Below are 15,451 nucleotides of genomic sequence, written 5' to 3'. Positions count from 1 at the left end.
ATAATTATCCTCCTAAAAATGAAATAATCATCCTGCATCACAGCTAATCTGGTACAGGAAGCCTTTGAATATCCCCCAATTGTTGTGGTAGATCTAATTACACAGTTGTACCTGGATAATTCCGTTGTTCCAGCTACTGCACAAATATACTCTTTCTTACACCCAATATAGAAACGAGTCAAGAATTCCTGTTGCCATTTTCTGGGGAAGTTTGAGCAGATCTGGCAGTTAAATGGTTGTTGATAACCATGAGGGATATTCCACATGGAATATCAGGGGGGCTGCTCATGTATAGAGAAGGCAGCTCATGAGCTCAAGATTAACAACTTACAAATGTATAACTTCATTATTAAACGATTTTGTTGGTGACATTTTTGATCCCAGCCTTCAGATTTTACATCTCCTGTGAGCGTTTCCCTGTGCTTTCATTGTAGGTTGTCTAGATGTGGAATGAGTTAAGAAATCAATGCCTGTCAGTCAGCATTTGGAATAAATTGCCTTGGGTTTGGTGGGCTTGTGATGGTGGCTCCTGGTGCCTGCAGTAAATAGTGAGAACTCGAGGTGACTTAAATGATGCACATTTTCCCCAGAAATGGAGCTGCTGTGGATAATAGGGTTTTTTGGGTGATGGGAAGCAAAACGAATTAGCTGCTATATCCCCTTTTGACATATTTCCAGAACAGAAACGTGGGAGACACATGAATACAGGGCAACACTGGTGAAATTTCAGCCATTTATTTATTTATGTTATCTATTTGTTATTCACCTCTCTACATTCTCCTTTGTTTTAGTCCTGTTTTATGCTAGGGTCTACTGCTGATGTGATTGATTACTGACACACATCTGTGTAAAGCCATTTTTTTTTCTCTGAATCTTGTTCCACCCACCAATTGTCAATTCAAACACCTTTTGTCCTCCTGCCTGTGACAGTGATGTTTAAGTGTCTAAATCATGCAGAAAGCATATATATAAAAAGGAAAAGACTTGATAATACAGGGGGAATTAACTAACCCCACATTTCCTTTTGCCATCACCTTCTTTTTGATTCCACCTGTCTGAAAATATGTGGCACCATTAGAGGTGAACATTGTCTTTTTTTTTCCCCTGAAAAGTCTGTAAGAAGCTCTTCACAATCAAAGCCTAAAATGTTTTATTTTAGTTGAGCTGTATTAGCATTTCCAAAAACATATCAAATGCCACCCTACAATATTTTTCTGGCTTCTGTGCAGCAATGTATAAGACCATTATGTACCATGTGAAACAAACCCTGTTATATTTAGAAAATATGTCCAGTCTCGGTTACAATAGCATGTACAGCACCTGTTAAAGGGTTCCCAGATGATTTTGTTGACTGGTTTAGAGCCAAATTCCAAACGTTTGTACAATAGACCTTTGTAATTAGAAATGTGCCATCATTGGACCCCCCAAAAATGGTGCAAACTGGTCAAAGCCAAGAATTTAGAAGCTCGTTATCCTTAAGGGATGTGGACCTCCAGTTCTTTGGAATTGAAGTCCTTTGCTTGAGATTGAAATGAAGTAAAGGAAGAGACCCCATATCAGTAAAATGTATAAATATTTTTAATCCTCTGCCGGCAAATTTAGTAAAATTTAGTAAATTTGGAGATAAATTTACTTTCTGATGAAAGGCATAAAAGTGAATGGGAACACCTACATCAGTCTACCCAGTGGTGTGCAAAAGAATAAGAAAAACCATCAAACCTTTAAACTTTTAAGTGTTGGGCTTTAAGTGCAGTGAGTGAGCTCAGGACAGAATGTAAAGTCATGCACAGTGATTACACAACCAGCTCCAAGTTGTTAACTGTTCTTTTCAATCCCTTATGCTGACCCCAATTCAAAGTGACTCTTGACTTTATTTTAACTGAATTTCGACAGCATTGTACTTTGCAGTGATGATTCTGAGCTGTGAAATGGCACGTATGTTGTCAGAAAGGAAGTTCCTCTCTGTGCTCTGTATAAACCAGAGGCAACTTCTTAAGCAGTACCAGGAAAACACTCAAAATTCCAACCAGCCCAAGGACAAACTGTGATCTTCCCCATCAATCAGGTCAAAAATATTATTTAAGATCTGTCCTCAAGGGTTGCAAAGATCAGAATCTGCACAGATATAAAGACTAATTTTTATTCCTGGAGACTTTATGGAAATAAATTTGTAGCATTTTAATGGGGCACAGCTGATGCCAGGTGTTTGTAGTGAAACTGTTCTTATCAAAATCCATGGCTTTTGCCAATTTTCCTCCCTATCCCACCAGAGGGGGAAGGGGTAGTGAACAACAAACTGTTTGATACTTGGTTGCCAGCTGGGTTTAAACCATTTCTCTGGCTCCAGAATCCCAGGGAAATTCTAAATGAAACTAGACCAGCTGATGGCTGGAATTATTGTGTTCTTATTGCCAACACATCTTTTGAAACCTTTTCCCATTTTGTAACTGGAAACTTTATTGAGCCAAGCAAAGTTTTCTTAATCCTTGGCTAAAAAGAACTCCTTTAATTCTGAAGCTTTCCTCCAAAATAACCAGTAATTTTTAAATCTGCCTTAGTTTACCTTGAAGTCAGTTAAGGAAACCTGTATCTACAAAAAGCTGAAATATTTGATTACAAATGCTGTATGCTTTTATCTTGCTCTAGATGTCTGACATTAAACCATTGGTTCAAATTATGTAATGAATTTGATAGTATCACAGTTTTTTAGTAGTTCTTTTTACAGTGCTAGGAATTAAAAATATCACATTGTTTGAACAGCATTCAACCCTCTTGGTTATTTTACGTTTTAAATACATCATGTTTAAACATGCATTTAATTCTATTTTCTCTTCTGTTTGAGTGAATAGATTAGGGAGTGGAAATCTTTTGCAATTTAATTTTGAAAATCTTTGTTTTCCTCTGTCTATTTGTCTGTTCTGGTTCTGAGTTCTAATAGAACACCTAGTAGTGGCATAATACTCTAGCAAAGCTCACTTTTTATCTTAATAAATTGGTATATTAAAAACCATCATTATTCTAAAGGAGTAGTTCAATCTGTAGAACACAGGAGAATTACAAAAAAACAAATTAAGACTTAGAAAATATGTGAAATCCTAACATTTTAATTTGGAAAGACTACTCGGATCTTCTTGCAAAGTCCTCTCTTTCCACGTCAGAAGGGGCAATGAGAAAATGAGGTTTAGAAGTGTTATGGTAAAAATGAAAGCACTATAATTTCCTAATCTAATTTTAAATATCGAAGCGCTCTATAAATTACACCCGCAGTTTTAACTTTCTTCCTTCTTAAAACTCGTTTATTAGTCAATTATTTTTCAGCGAAATAATTCTGAAAATTCCCTTTGTAATCCAAATTCACTGTCAGGTCAATACTGGCTTTGCATTGGTGTTTTTAAGCCTCAGTAACACAGCTGTACTTTGACCTAGAAACCTATTTTGGTCTGGTGGTTGTAGCAGCTCTTATTTAAACATCTGTCCGCGGTTTCTTTCACACGCGAGTATCTGCTCGCGATCGAAACGTTGCTGTCCAATAACACAAAGGCTCGGAGGAAACACTTCCAAAAAAATTTTGCAAGGATCAGGGGAAAATCATGATTGGAGGAAGACACTGGATTGGTCTCCTCCTGGTAGAAGTTGGTAGAGTTTGTAGCTGATTCGTGCCTTGAAGGAGGTCCTTCCCTGAGCTCCTAAAAACGTCACAATCGACTGAGTCCTCACTGCCAAAGCTCAGTTTCCCTCCTCTGTCGTCAAAGGCTTTTCATCCTCCGAGGAGCCAATGAAGTCATTCCTACTTAATTATTCCAAACAAACCCTTTGGGCTGCCCTTGGAATTGTTTTCCGGGCGCCACGGACGGAATTCGGCGAGAAACAAATTTAGATAACGGGCCCAGCAGGAAGTTTCAAAGGCAGCGGCTCCTGCAAAGGATTGTCCAGAACAATCTGCGAGGAGGATGGGTTTGGCATGGGGATTTTGAGCTGAAACAGTGCAGGGAAGGAAGTGCTGGTTGCCAGCTCTCACCACCATATGCTTTATTATAATGTGATGTACAAAGAATATGGAGGCAGCAGCTGCTCTGGAGGGAGGTGGCCGCTTGTTAGGTTTTGAAACCTTTCCGAAATGTCTGCTCCTTTTCTTTTCACTGGTACTTTTTTTCCCCCCCTGCTTACATATTTGCATTGAAAAGATGTTCCCTGAAAGAAATCTATTTTTAGGCCGCAGTAAGAACAGCAGAGTGTGATCTACTTTTTGCTGAAATAAAAACGATTTCGGAAGGGCTCTGCTATTTAGGTTTTTTTATGTTGTGAAATGTGGGCAGCTTTTTGTTTTCTTGGTATCCATTCACATCAGGGCATGATGAAATCATATTTATAAATCAATTATTGTCTAGGATTGTGTGTCTTTCATTGGTTTCCATGTGTGTTCTAGTGGCCTGATCTCATTCATATTTAAGGCATTTTTCAAGATTCACTGACTTCAGTGGCAGAGACAAGCACAGCATCAGTGAGGATTTAGGTCTAAAATGGAAAAAGTTGGATATGACATGGACAGAGGAATTGATCTTTCCCAGCGTTTCCACCCAGGCAGGGAAGTTGATGACTGTTCCTTTGAGAAACCTGAAGTCCTTGGCATGTCTCAGGAACTATGTAGCTGCAATGCCATGAAAATGAACCTTATTTATCTAAACAACACTGTATTTTAAAGAGTATTTTTTGATTCCTAACTGAGAGTTTCATATCCTCTGAATGCAAATCCTTCCAGATACTACAAGCACTTGCATTTTGATTTAGGGATTCTTAAGTGAACATGAGAATCCACTGGGAAGTTACATCATAATATAATGAGGTTATAGTGGGACAAGTTGTTATAACAGATAATAAAACTAATATATCATATTGTCATTTTTACTGCATGCTGGTGTTTTACATTGACCCTGGAGTAACACTCAAATGCCATTGCAAGACCAGTGTGGCCCATATAACTCAGTAAAAATGATGGTTCATAGAGAAGAAAGATGTTACAATCCCTTTCGGGAGGATAAATCTCTTTGAGACAAAGATTTTTGGGTTATTCTGTGTTGTTCTCCACAGATGCATCTTTCACGAGAAAGAGATGACATTAATTTATCTGTCACCAGGTATATGTTCTCTTGGTGATAGAAAGATGGTTCTAATGGAAAAAAAATTCATGTTTATTTGCTTACTTTAGTTCTAGAGCAGTCTCCTATTATCTGTCTGACCTTCATTCTTCAAGTCAGCTGCTGTTGGTGGTTATCTGGAACACTTACATACTAATGCTTACTTAAAAGATCCCTCTTTTCCTCTTGGAGCAAGAAGCCAAATCTCAGCAGAATTACTGATTCTCAACTTTAATCATTCCCTACATAAGCCCTCATCCCACTGAGGGACGACATAGGGAATTCCATTTACTTGGGAATCCCATTTCTGATGTAAACTGGATTTTAAAGTCTACAGTGAAACTAAACTTGGATTCTGAACATAGTCCTGCAAAATGTGAGGTAAATGTTTAACTCACACTGAAAATGACGACTTACAGTCTTGTCTTGAATCCAATCCACATCTGTTTTCAGTGCAAATTAAAGCTGTGAAATGACTTCTTGTTTTGGTTCCCATAAGAGAAGTTTTGACCCTAGCTTAAGGAACCCTTTCCTAATTCTAGTGAGCATAACAAAATTTAAGTTATCAACAGTCTATAGTTCACACATTGGGCCCTTTAGGTCGATCTGGAGTCTTGACAACACAGGAACATTTGGTTTGGAGTGTATTACGCTTCCAAGAAAGTTTGTACATGAAATGTTTGTTTATATTTTGGATGTGAAGGTAAAGCCTTCCTTGCCCCAGAAGGACTGAGAGTTATCAGGAGTTGCACAGTGTTTAGAGTACTCCATTTTTTTTCTAATACAAAGTATTTCTTGTCTGAAGCAGCACACTAAAGTGTGCTAATTCTAAAAATGGGTACTTTTAGATATAGACCTAATTATTACTACTGTGGTTGGATGCACATTTATTTTTACATAAAAATTCCTGCTAGGAAAGAAAGGACAGAACTTTCTTTAACTTACCGTTGAAACCATGAAAATCAGCAAACCAGTGTAACCCTAAGCAAGGGAGAAAAGGAAATCCTCAGTTTGCAAGAAGCTGAATTACTTGTTTTTGAGCCTAAAGAAAGTCACTTCATTTTTACTGATGTATCGCCCGACCATCTCAAGCTGTTGAGCTGCCAATGGCTAATTTAAAAGAAAAGAAATGCAGGAGACCAGCGAAATGTTTCTCATTGTGAGCAGCAATGCTTCAAGTCTGTTAGAGCTCTGTGGATTTTTCCCCTGCTTTTAAAAACTGGAAGCTGTGTGGCTGCACAATTTCAGCTCTTAGACTGTACGCTGTAGCTTCATTAATTGTCTCCTGCTTATTATCAGAGAAATCAATGTCTAACTCTTTTCTTCTCTTCAGCCACCAGAAAAAGAAGGTGGGCTGCCTCGCCAGGTGGGCAATAAGACAGAGTGTGGCCTCTTGGGATTTGTCCTGGATTTGAAGCAGGATTATGAGCCTGTCCGGAGCCTCATCCCTGAGGAGAAGCTCTATAAAGTTTACACCTTCAACTCCGTCAGGAAGTCGATGAGCACGGTTATTAAAATGCCAGATGGCAGCTTCCGAATGTACAGCAAAGGGGCCTCTGAAATTGTCCTCAAGAAGTAAGTTCAGTGGATTAGTTGCCTTGTTTTTCTAAAATGCAAAACATTCTGACACTAATAAGTGGGAATTTTCAAATTTGGAATTTACTACTTCCACCAGAAATATGATACACTTTAGTAGTATAAGGTGTTAATGTTCTTTTTCAGGTTTTTTTTTAAACTGCTCACTCTTGCAAAATTGGCCTGTTTTTATCACTGGCTGCCAAAAATTTGGGTCTAATTCAGTAGTTTACAAATGGATTTTTTCCATTTAGCCCCTTTGGAAAATAAATATTTTTCAATTTCAGTATAAGTTTTAAGCCCATTAATTACGTGGGTATTGAGGAAATAATGGATGAAGGGCACTTGGTGTCTCTATAATAAGTCACAAACAAATTCTCTCTGATATTTCAGCAGTGAATCTTCTAGAAATTTCCACTAGAAGCTTAAAACTTTCCTTCAGATTAGTGTCAACTGAAATGAGCTGATACAGGAAGATACTTTTCAGTACTCATGCAAACACAGAATCAACCTTTTTTTTTCCTTAAACAAAACAGATGTTCCAGGATCCTCAATGCAGCTGGGGAACCTCGTGTCTTCAGACCACGGGACAGAGATGAAATGGTGAAGAAAGTCATAGAACCCATGGCCTGTGACGGGCTGAGAACCATCTGTGTGGCTTTCCGAGACTTTTCCAGCAGCCCAGAGCCCGACTGGGACAACGAGAACGACATCTTATCTGACCTGACTTGCATTTGTGTGGTTGGCATTGAAGACCCAGTAAGGCCAGAGGTATATCCAATTCTTATGTTGTAAAACGTTTCTCAGAGGGCTGAATATAAATTGAGTCACAGGTTTCTTACAGGTTTTATCTTATTCTTTTAAATTAGTTCCGTCAAAGAAGATGAAAGGGAGCTTTAGAAACAGGCTTTACTTGATAAAAGGCCAAATTACTAACCTGATAAAAATCAACTATCAATCAACAGATATTTAAATAAAGAAATATAGGGCTTTTTGAACTACAGGATGGAGATGACTTAAGCTTCTGTCGAGGAGTAGTGTACAGGAGGACAGCAGAAATTTTAATATGCTCCCACACATTAAAGAGTTTTCCTTGTAGTAATTCAGTGATGTGCAACTCTGCAAGCAGGGAAGACGTGCAGTGATTATAATTGCCATGACTATAAGGACAACATGCTCATTTTCTCCAGAAGTTGGAGTTTTGGGGTTTATTGTAACAGTTGCCACTTTACTAATGGTATTAAAATTGTACCTGATGACTACTCAGAAAAACTTGCTTTTAATATATTTGGACAAGGAAAGGCTGCCATGAAAAGGCTGGAGGTTTCATGGATACTGTGCTTAAATGGCTTCTATAAATATGACTAAAATTTCAACTCAGCTCAACCGAGAAAATCAATATTAGGTGTTCACACTGGAAGCATGTGCCTGCTACTACACTTGTAAATTATATATATATATATATATATATATATATATATATATGGTGCTTGATAATTAATGGTGACAGTGGAGAATTAATTCAGTTTTAGAGTTTAGAAGCAGTGACAGAAGGTAAGTCCCAGAGCTGAAGTGCTGAGTGTACAATCCAGGTGTTTCCACTCTCTTTGCTCTGATCCTGCTGTTACTTCAGTACACGATTAGTGGCTATGGTTTGCTTTGGAGTGAGGTCAGGGAAAGATAACTCAGATTTTTCTTGTCAGTTCTGATGCTGCACAAAAAGTAGTTTGTTGCCCATCTTTGTCTCTTTTGATTCTTCTGTCTCGTTTTACATCTCTGCTGGATCTTTTTTAACCACGTCAGAATTTTTGTATTTGATTCACTGAGAATTGGTGGCAATTCTAGACACGTTAGGGTTTTATTTTTTTTACTAAAACATGAAAATTATAGATTTTTCTGACTTATTTCCCTGAGTTCTTTGTAAAGTAGGTTTTTACAAACTTGTAAGAGCTGTAACTTTGGGAACTAACATAATACAATTACAGGTACCAACATAACTGTTCTTTACCTGATAATGGACATTGCTGAGTGTATTTTTCAATATCAAGGTTATAATATAAAAAGAAAACCTTGCTTAGGTGAAAACTGTATGATAAACTCCTTATCTCCACAAACACCAGCACTCACTTTATCTGTCATCAGATGGTCTCTTGCTGCTAATCCATCTGTCCCTACGCCTGACATTGCAAACCTTGAAAAATGTTTTAAAGCATCCTTAAGAAGTGGTGTCTGCAATGTTCCTTTAATGCTTTAGCTCATAGATATATATACAACTCAGAAAGATTTTCTCAGTGACCACTGGAACTGTCAATGAGTCCTCTATCCCTCCAAAATCAACTCATGACACACGTTAGAAAACAGCTTTAAGTGTGGTGATGTGTGGTGTGAGAGACTGAGGGGTTGTGTAGCAGTGGGATTTGCAGTTATCATTGAAAATAGCTGCAAACTATCCTTTCATGTGATTATTATGAGTGTGTTTTGTAAGAGAACTGCTCTCATCTCGTAGGGAATAATTTCTTTGGAGCATGAGGTAAAAGTGAGTAACACTGCTAAAAATAGAGAGGTCAAATCTGACTGCTATGTAAAGAATCAGAGGAGATGAAGGCAGGAAAACATCTTATTTCTAAAGAAATATTTGAATAATGTATTGAATTTCTTGTGGTTTAACACCAGAATATGCAGTACCACTTCTTACTTCATTGCAAGACACACAATCAAATATATATATATAGAATTTCAGAATTCTACCAAATGTTGGTAAAACCCATCTGGGTTTTGGGACTCTGTGCTTTGTTTTGGTTTTTTCCACACCTTATCCCTTTTGACTGTTTCAAAGTGACAATAACATCATGGGAACATCTAACACAATGTTTAAATAATTGCATCTAAAACAAGGTTTGAATTATTACTATTATTACCACTCCACATACTAGTAAAAAGCAGTAACTGTACCACAGGAAAAAAGAAATGAACCAAAAAACCCAGAGCCAGAATACAACTGTAACTTTCAGAAAACCTGCCTAGATATGGAATGTCTGACTTGGTTGGAATATCATAACATACATGCCTGAATTCACCATTGTTGATGCAAATTCAGAGATGTTGAGTAGTTATAGGGAATATCAATATTTTGCCAGAATTAAGCCCAATCGTTGATAGAGTCACCACTGGAGTGTATGAATTTTCAAAGTGCTTTCTCTCTGGCAAAAAAAAAAAAAAAAAACAAACCACAAAAATTAGAAATACTACTACAACTACTGTTTTATTGACATTCTCAGCATTCGTGGATATCAGAATTTATTCTGACAGAAGTGATAATTAAGTAATTCCAATGAAAAAATCCAGTCTCATGATCCTGGCAGCCTCTATCTTCACTTACATTACATTCTCAGGTTTCCTGGGGGAGGCTCAGTTTTTCCTTTTCCCCAAGTTCATTGTTGGAGTTAACACACGGATAATGGTGTGTACAGAGCTGCTGTGGCACAGGGCTCCTGGGCATCCATGGAATGTTTCCCCTTGGGAATCCCTGGGGGGTCAGTGGGGTCCTGCTGCTGTGGTTTCAGTGCTGCATCTGTTCTCGTGGTACTGCTGGGAGCTCCCTTGCACTCACATCTCCTTCTGTGCATTAAAAGAAACTATTTGCATGAATTCTTCAACAATGATGTCCAGCAACTCTCCAGATTTGTCTGGAATGCCAGCCATGGACACCTGTGGCTTTTGCATTATTCCCAGGTTAATTCACACACCAGTTTATTTGTTAGTAGGAGCTGGATTTATCAAGCACTGCTTGCTTGATATTTATATACACTGTGTGTGGTTTTTTATTTTTCTTTGATAAATACACAAGAAGAGAACAAACAAAATGATGTCTTGTTCCTGCAGAGGTCCTCTGTTGATTCTGACAGCCTTTCTGGCTTGATTTTAATGAGTCTGAACTGCCTTACACTGATTTGCCAATGAACGCCCACAGTCTGTTATTTCTGGGAGATGAACGTAAATCACTTCCAAATTCTGCCATTTATTTGTCACCTGGTTCAGGAGGAGATTCCTGCACTGGATGCTTTATGCATGCATGCATGCATTGGAAGTTTTTCTTTGCAGACAGAAAATAAACCAAGATACTGTACAGTGTGTGCTTAAGCTCTGCAAAACTGATGGAAAATATCTGCTTCCACTGCCCACTCAGTCTGCCAACACTCTTTCTCCCTTACAGCAATAAAAAAATATGAACAATATTTTAACTGTAATTACTGTACACAGTATTAAATCAGATACCACCCACCAGCTGTCCAGAAAATGACAGAAGAGGAAGACAGAATGATTTCTCTCGTTATATGCAAGTTTGAGATGTGTTTGAAACTGGCTTGTCCTCCCCTGACCTTGTTTAATAGGACTGGCACTTTGTGGGAATAGACCATTTTTTTCTGTTTGCACTGTAATTTATTTTTCTCCTTCATGGTTCATACACTGTTCTGCTTTTCCAGATAGTCTTCTAAATCTGTCATGTCCTATGCATGAGGGTCACCACAGTTAAAGTGGATACTAAGGGCATTTCAAATTGACAAATGGGATATAGTCAGGATTATTAATGTGGAAACTGGGTAGATCAGGAGTCATTTGCTTAAGTAATAGATTTAATCTGATTGTACATTCCTGTCTAGAAATCTATTTCATAATATTAAAAGGCTTGAGGTCCAAATAATGCTTCCAGGGTACAACTTGTGGGAAGAATATTCTCAGTGAGAGATGAGGGAACTGGAAGATAAAACTCTGTCCCTGAATTCTTCCCTTGGTTCTGTAATTTGTATTGCCAGAGCCATTCTGCAAACAGCACGTTCTGGGGACACATTTTGAGAGTGGGGTGATTTTCCTTGTAATCATGGGAGAAGCACTATTATGGTCCTCAATTAGGTGTTGGTTTGGTGAGGCATTTTGGAAAATAAAAGCTTCACAACTGCCTGTAATAAATATGCAGAAACGTGCTATGAAATTATCCACTGATTAGAGTAACCATGATCTAGGGTATGGTTTAAGGGTGAACAATTTCAGTCTGAGATATTCAGCTTTTGTGGCCCCAGGAAATCCTTAGGAGTGCAGAATTTGCCACTCTGGCTCAGAGCAAGGGTTGTCACGTAAATGCAGTTTCCTGCCCTCAGCAGTGTCACATCCTTGTGGCCACAGAGGAAATTAAAATACCTAGAAATGCACAAAATTAGCAGTGCAAGCGTGTAGATGGTGTCTCTTTTTTTAACATTTTTCACACTAACAGATGAGATTAATCCACTCTAATTGGTGTTGAGTTCTGCAATATTCTTATATCTATGACAGAGGTTGTGACCAACAAGGTGCACTGAACTGGTAAGAAGAATATAGACAGGCTTTCATATTGTAGCCAGTAATGTCCATTTTATTACCCTTTCTAAAATAGTTTAAAAAAATATTTATTTATACAAACACACACACACACGTATATATATATATATATTTATATTCATCTGTCCTATTCTGTATTCTGTACTAAGGCAGTTCATTTTCCTGTAGCTCTGTGAAGGGCTTCAGTCATCATGATGAGTCCTTAGACCCTTCTAAGGTAAAAATGAAATTTAGAGAAGTGGTGATGTGTTGAACATACTTATTTAGGCAGTTCTTGATGTGTTAAACACCTTTCTTATTCTTCCCTGTCAAATAATATTGTTATTTTTGTCTTGAAGAAATAATGCTTTCATAATAATGTAAAAATATCCTGAGACAGAATTAGTTGGTTAGTGATATTAATTTATAAATGATCATGAATTATGATATAGTTTAAGGGAATAGATTTTTTTTTCCCCCATCTGAAATTGAGCTGTAGACATGGAGCCTTTCTGTAGGCTTCATATACCCAGATAGCTGTATTAAAAGAGTTTTATTTAAATGTTAGGAATGAATCTTCCAGATCTTGTACATTTTAATTATAAAAATCTTTCTTTTTTTTAAAAAAATAAGATTTATATGATGCCAAGTCATTATACAGCTTCTGTATTAATCTCACAGACCCTGTTACACACTGAATACTCTCTAACTGTGCAGCAGGAAAAGTTAATCTTGTGCAGAAAGGAGCAGAACTAAAGTCATGTTTCATTTTTAACATTTTGAAATACATGAAATATGGATGTGATTTTAAACTCCTATGTTTAGAAATTTCACCTGTTGATAAGCACAAATTAGTGTGATAGTGCTAAATTACAATAACTTTAAAAATAATCTTATTGAAACAAAACTTGGCTCAGAAGTCAAATAATTGTCTGCATAAAATATGTGTATTCTGCATTCATATTCCCACCTATGTTTGGCTCAGCACGCTGTACTTTGCTGCTGAAGGTCAATAAAGCTGCAGAGCACTCATTTGTATTCAAGTCAGGAGAAACTTTAGGCAACTGATCTAAAAGACAGGTTTTTTTGCTTCTTCATGCAAGGTTTGCCTTGCCCGTGGTGTAACCTCAATTCCCTGAGAGCCGAGTAACAATAATAACCCATAACACGTCCGAGTTCTCTTTTTGCCTCACGAATTTCTCAGCCTCGAAACATTCCAGCTGGGAACACCTGACTGGCACTTCAGCTCTTACCTGGGAATTTTCTCTCCTGCTCTCTCGCCTTGGCAGGTGCCAGAAGCCATAAGGAAGTGCCAGCGAGCCGGAATCACGGTCCGCATGGTCACCGGGGACAACATCAACACAGCCCGGGCCATCGCCATAAAGTGTGGCATCATCCACCCAGGAGAAGACTTCCTCTGCCTCGAAGGGAAAGAGTTCAACAGAAGGATCCGAAATGAGAAGGGAGAGGTAATTTATAGTCTGAATCCACGAATGTATGTGCTGGTTTAAGGGTAAACCAGCAGGGGAAATGAGCTCAACTCAGCGGAGAGATTATAAGTCAGAGTAACAATTTAATAAAATAATATAATAAATACGATTATACAGACAAACAGTTGGTTTTAACCCACAAAACCCAAATGTATAACCCAGCACCCTGGGGTGTGAACAGAGTGGTGTTCTTTGGCCCCCCTGAGTCCAAAGGAAAAGGAGAGGGAAAAAACCTGTTGGTGAGAGTGGTGGTCTCAGTCTGGTTGAGAGTGGTGATCTGCAGTCTGGTTGAGAGTGGTAAGCTGCAGTCTTCCTCTGGATCCCACGAGTGGTTAAAAAAGTCCCAAGACCCCAAGATTATATATCCTCCAGTTCAGGCAGGAATGCCCAGTGCCTCCCTCAGGGAGGGGAGTTCCACACTGGGCGTGAGGACAGGAGTATCCTCCTATCTCACAGTTCCACACTGGGTGTGAGGACAGGAGCACCCTCCTATCTCACAGTTCCACAATGGGTATGAGGACAGGAGCACCCTCCTATCTCACAGTTCCACAATGGGTATGAGGACAGGAGCACCCTCCTATCTCACAGTTCCACTCTGGGTGTGAGCACAGGAGCACCCTCCTATCTCACAGGCCTCTGAACACCCAGTTTACAGCCTGAGGAGTCAGGGCTGCTCTGGGCAGAGGGTGTAAATGGTCTATTGATAACAGTCTCTGGGAAATGGCATGGAAGGCTATAGAATACACAGTTTTGGGTTACACCCATCCAGTGATGAACTGGTCCCAGCTGTTCTAACTAGGACAATGCATTATTAGAAACCAGTGAGAACACTGCAATATTTCTCCTGTGCTGGCGTGTTCTCGGATGGGTAAAGGCTCCTTGGAAACATTGCTGCTTCTTCCTACCCCCAGCCTTTTCCAGTTCAAAACAGCAGTGAAATTCCAGTCTTTACTTTTCCTGATGCAGAGTCGGTATCAGTTCAGTGCTGGCCTAATTCTGAAGTTTTTAGATCCAGAGCACTGGTCTACAAGAAATCAAAACTAAGCACATTAAAGGTTTGTAGTAAGGAGGAGAAGGGGCTCAAGAGCAATTTTGCTCCTAAAAACGCAGTCTGTCCTGAGAACCAGCTCCTCTCATTTCTTTAATTTATTCCACTTTATCTAATGTACTCACATTAACAATTTGCATAAAAATCTATTCTTCTGAGGATTTTTAACTCCTCATAAATGATGGAGCTCACGCACAGGATATTGGAAGTCAGCTCTAAAAAAGTAAAATCTGTGCTGTCTCTTTGAGTCCATCATTAATGAGCAGACACAGTCCTTTACTCCTTGCATTGATGGATGGAATCCTGGGAATGTTGGTATATGCAGCAGATTTGTCCTTGTTCCTGTTGCTGTACAGAGAAAATTTTGCCATTGTTGGTGCCAAATGAAGAACTTGGATTAAAATGAAGAGTATAGTGACAAACTTGTAAACATGTTTGATAAGCTTTGAGAAGTTCCCCAATCCTATATCTGCAGTCATGTGGACTTATCCATAAAGATGTTAAGAAATGGAGATTAGATACTGTGGCAAAATTTCCCTGTTAGTCCACAGCTGAGCTCTGGTAGTAACAAACTGCCTTTTTTGAGCTTGATGACTGTTGTAATTTCCCTGTGCTTTTGGAGAAAAGTTGCAGGTTTGAGCAGTGAATTGTCAGACACATAGATACAAACATATTATGCATTTTGCTAATCACAGGTTAATTGTTTTGGGTTTGGTTTTTTTTGTGTGTGTTCCCCTCTCCAGATTGAGCAGGAGCGGATTGACAAAATCTGGCCAAAGCTCCGGGTTCTTGCTCGCTCGTCCCCCACGGACAAACACACTTTGGTGAAAGGTGGGTGTGTGGAAATTAAT

The 15,451-nt window shown here is 38.7% G+C and overlaps 1 protein-coding gene across 18 annotated transcripts in view; it reads left to right on the top strand.

Annotated features, from left to right (window-relative positions):
- ATP2B2 (ATPase plasma membrane Ca2+ transporting 2) overlaps nt 1-15,451 on the top strand; it is a 408,955-nt gene that overhangs the window by 347,172 nt on the left and 46,332 nt on the right. For all 18 annotated transcript variants that reach the window (XM_064668162.1, XM_064668150.1, XM_064668159.1 and 15 more), the window contains 4 exons: nt 6,469-6,710; nt 7,247-7,481; nt 13,352-13,531; nt 15,344-15,431. In XM_064668162.1, the coding sequence (XP_064524232.1) occupies nt 6,469-6,710; nt 7,247-7,481; nt 13,352-13,531; nt 15,344-15,431 (745 nt within the window). The remainder of the gene's footprint in view (nt 1-6,468; nt 6,711-7,246; nt 7,482-13,351; nt 13,532-15,343; nt 15,432-15,451) is intronic.

The sequence above is a fragment of the Pseudopipra pipra genome, chromosome 11, assembly GCF_036250125.1.
Source record: "Pseudopipra pipra isolate bDixPip1 chromosome 11, bDixPip1.hap1, whole genome shotgun sequence".
In the NCBI taxonomy this organism is placed as follows: domain Eukaryota; kingdom Metazoa; phylum Chordata; class Aves; order Passeriformes; family Pipridae; genus Pseudopipra; species Pseudopipra pipra.
Note: the sequence above shows the minus strand (reverse complement) of the source record. Positions and strands in the feature narration are given on the sequence as shown.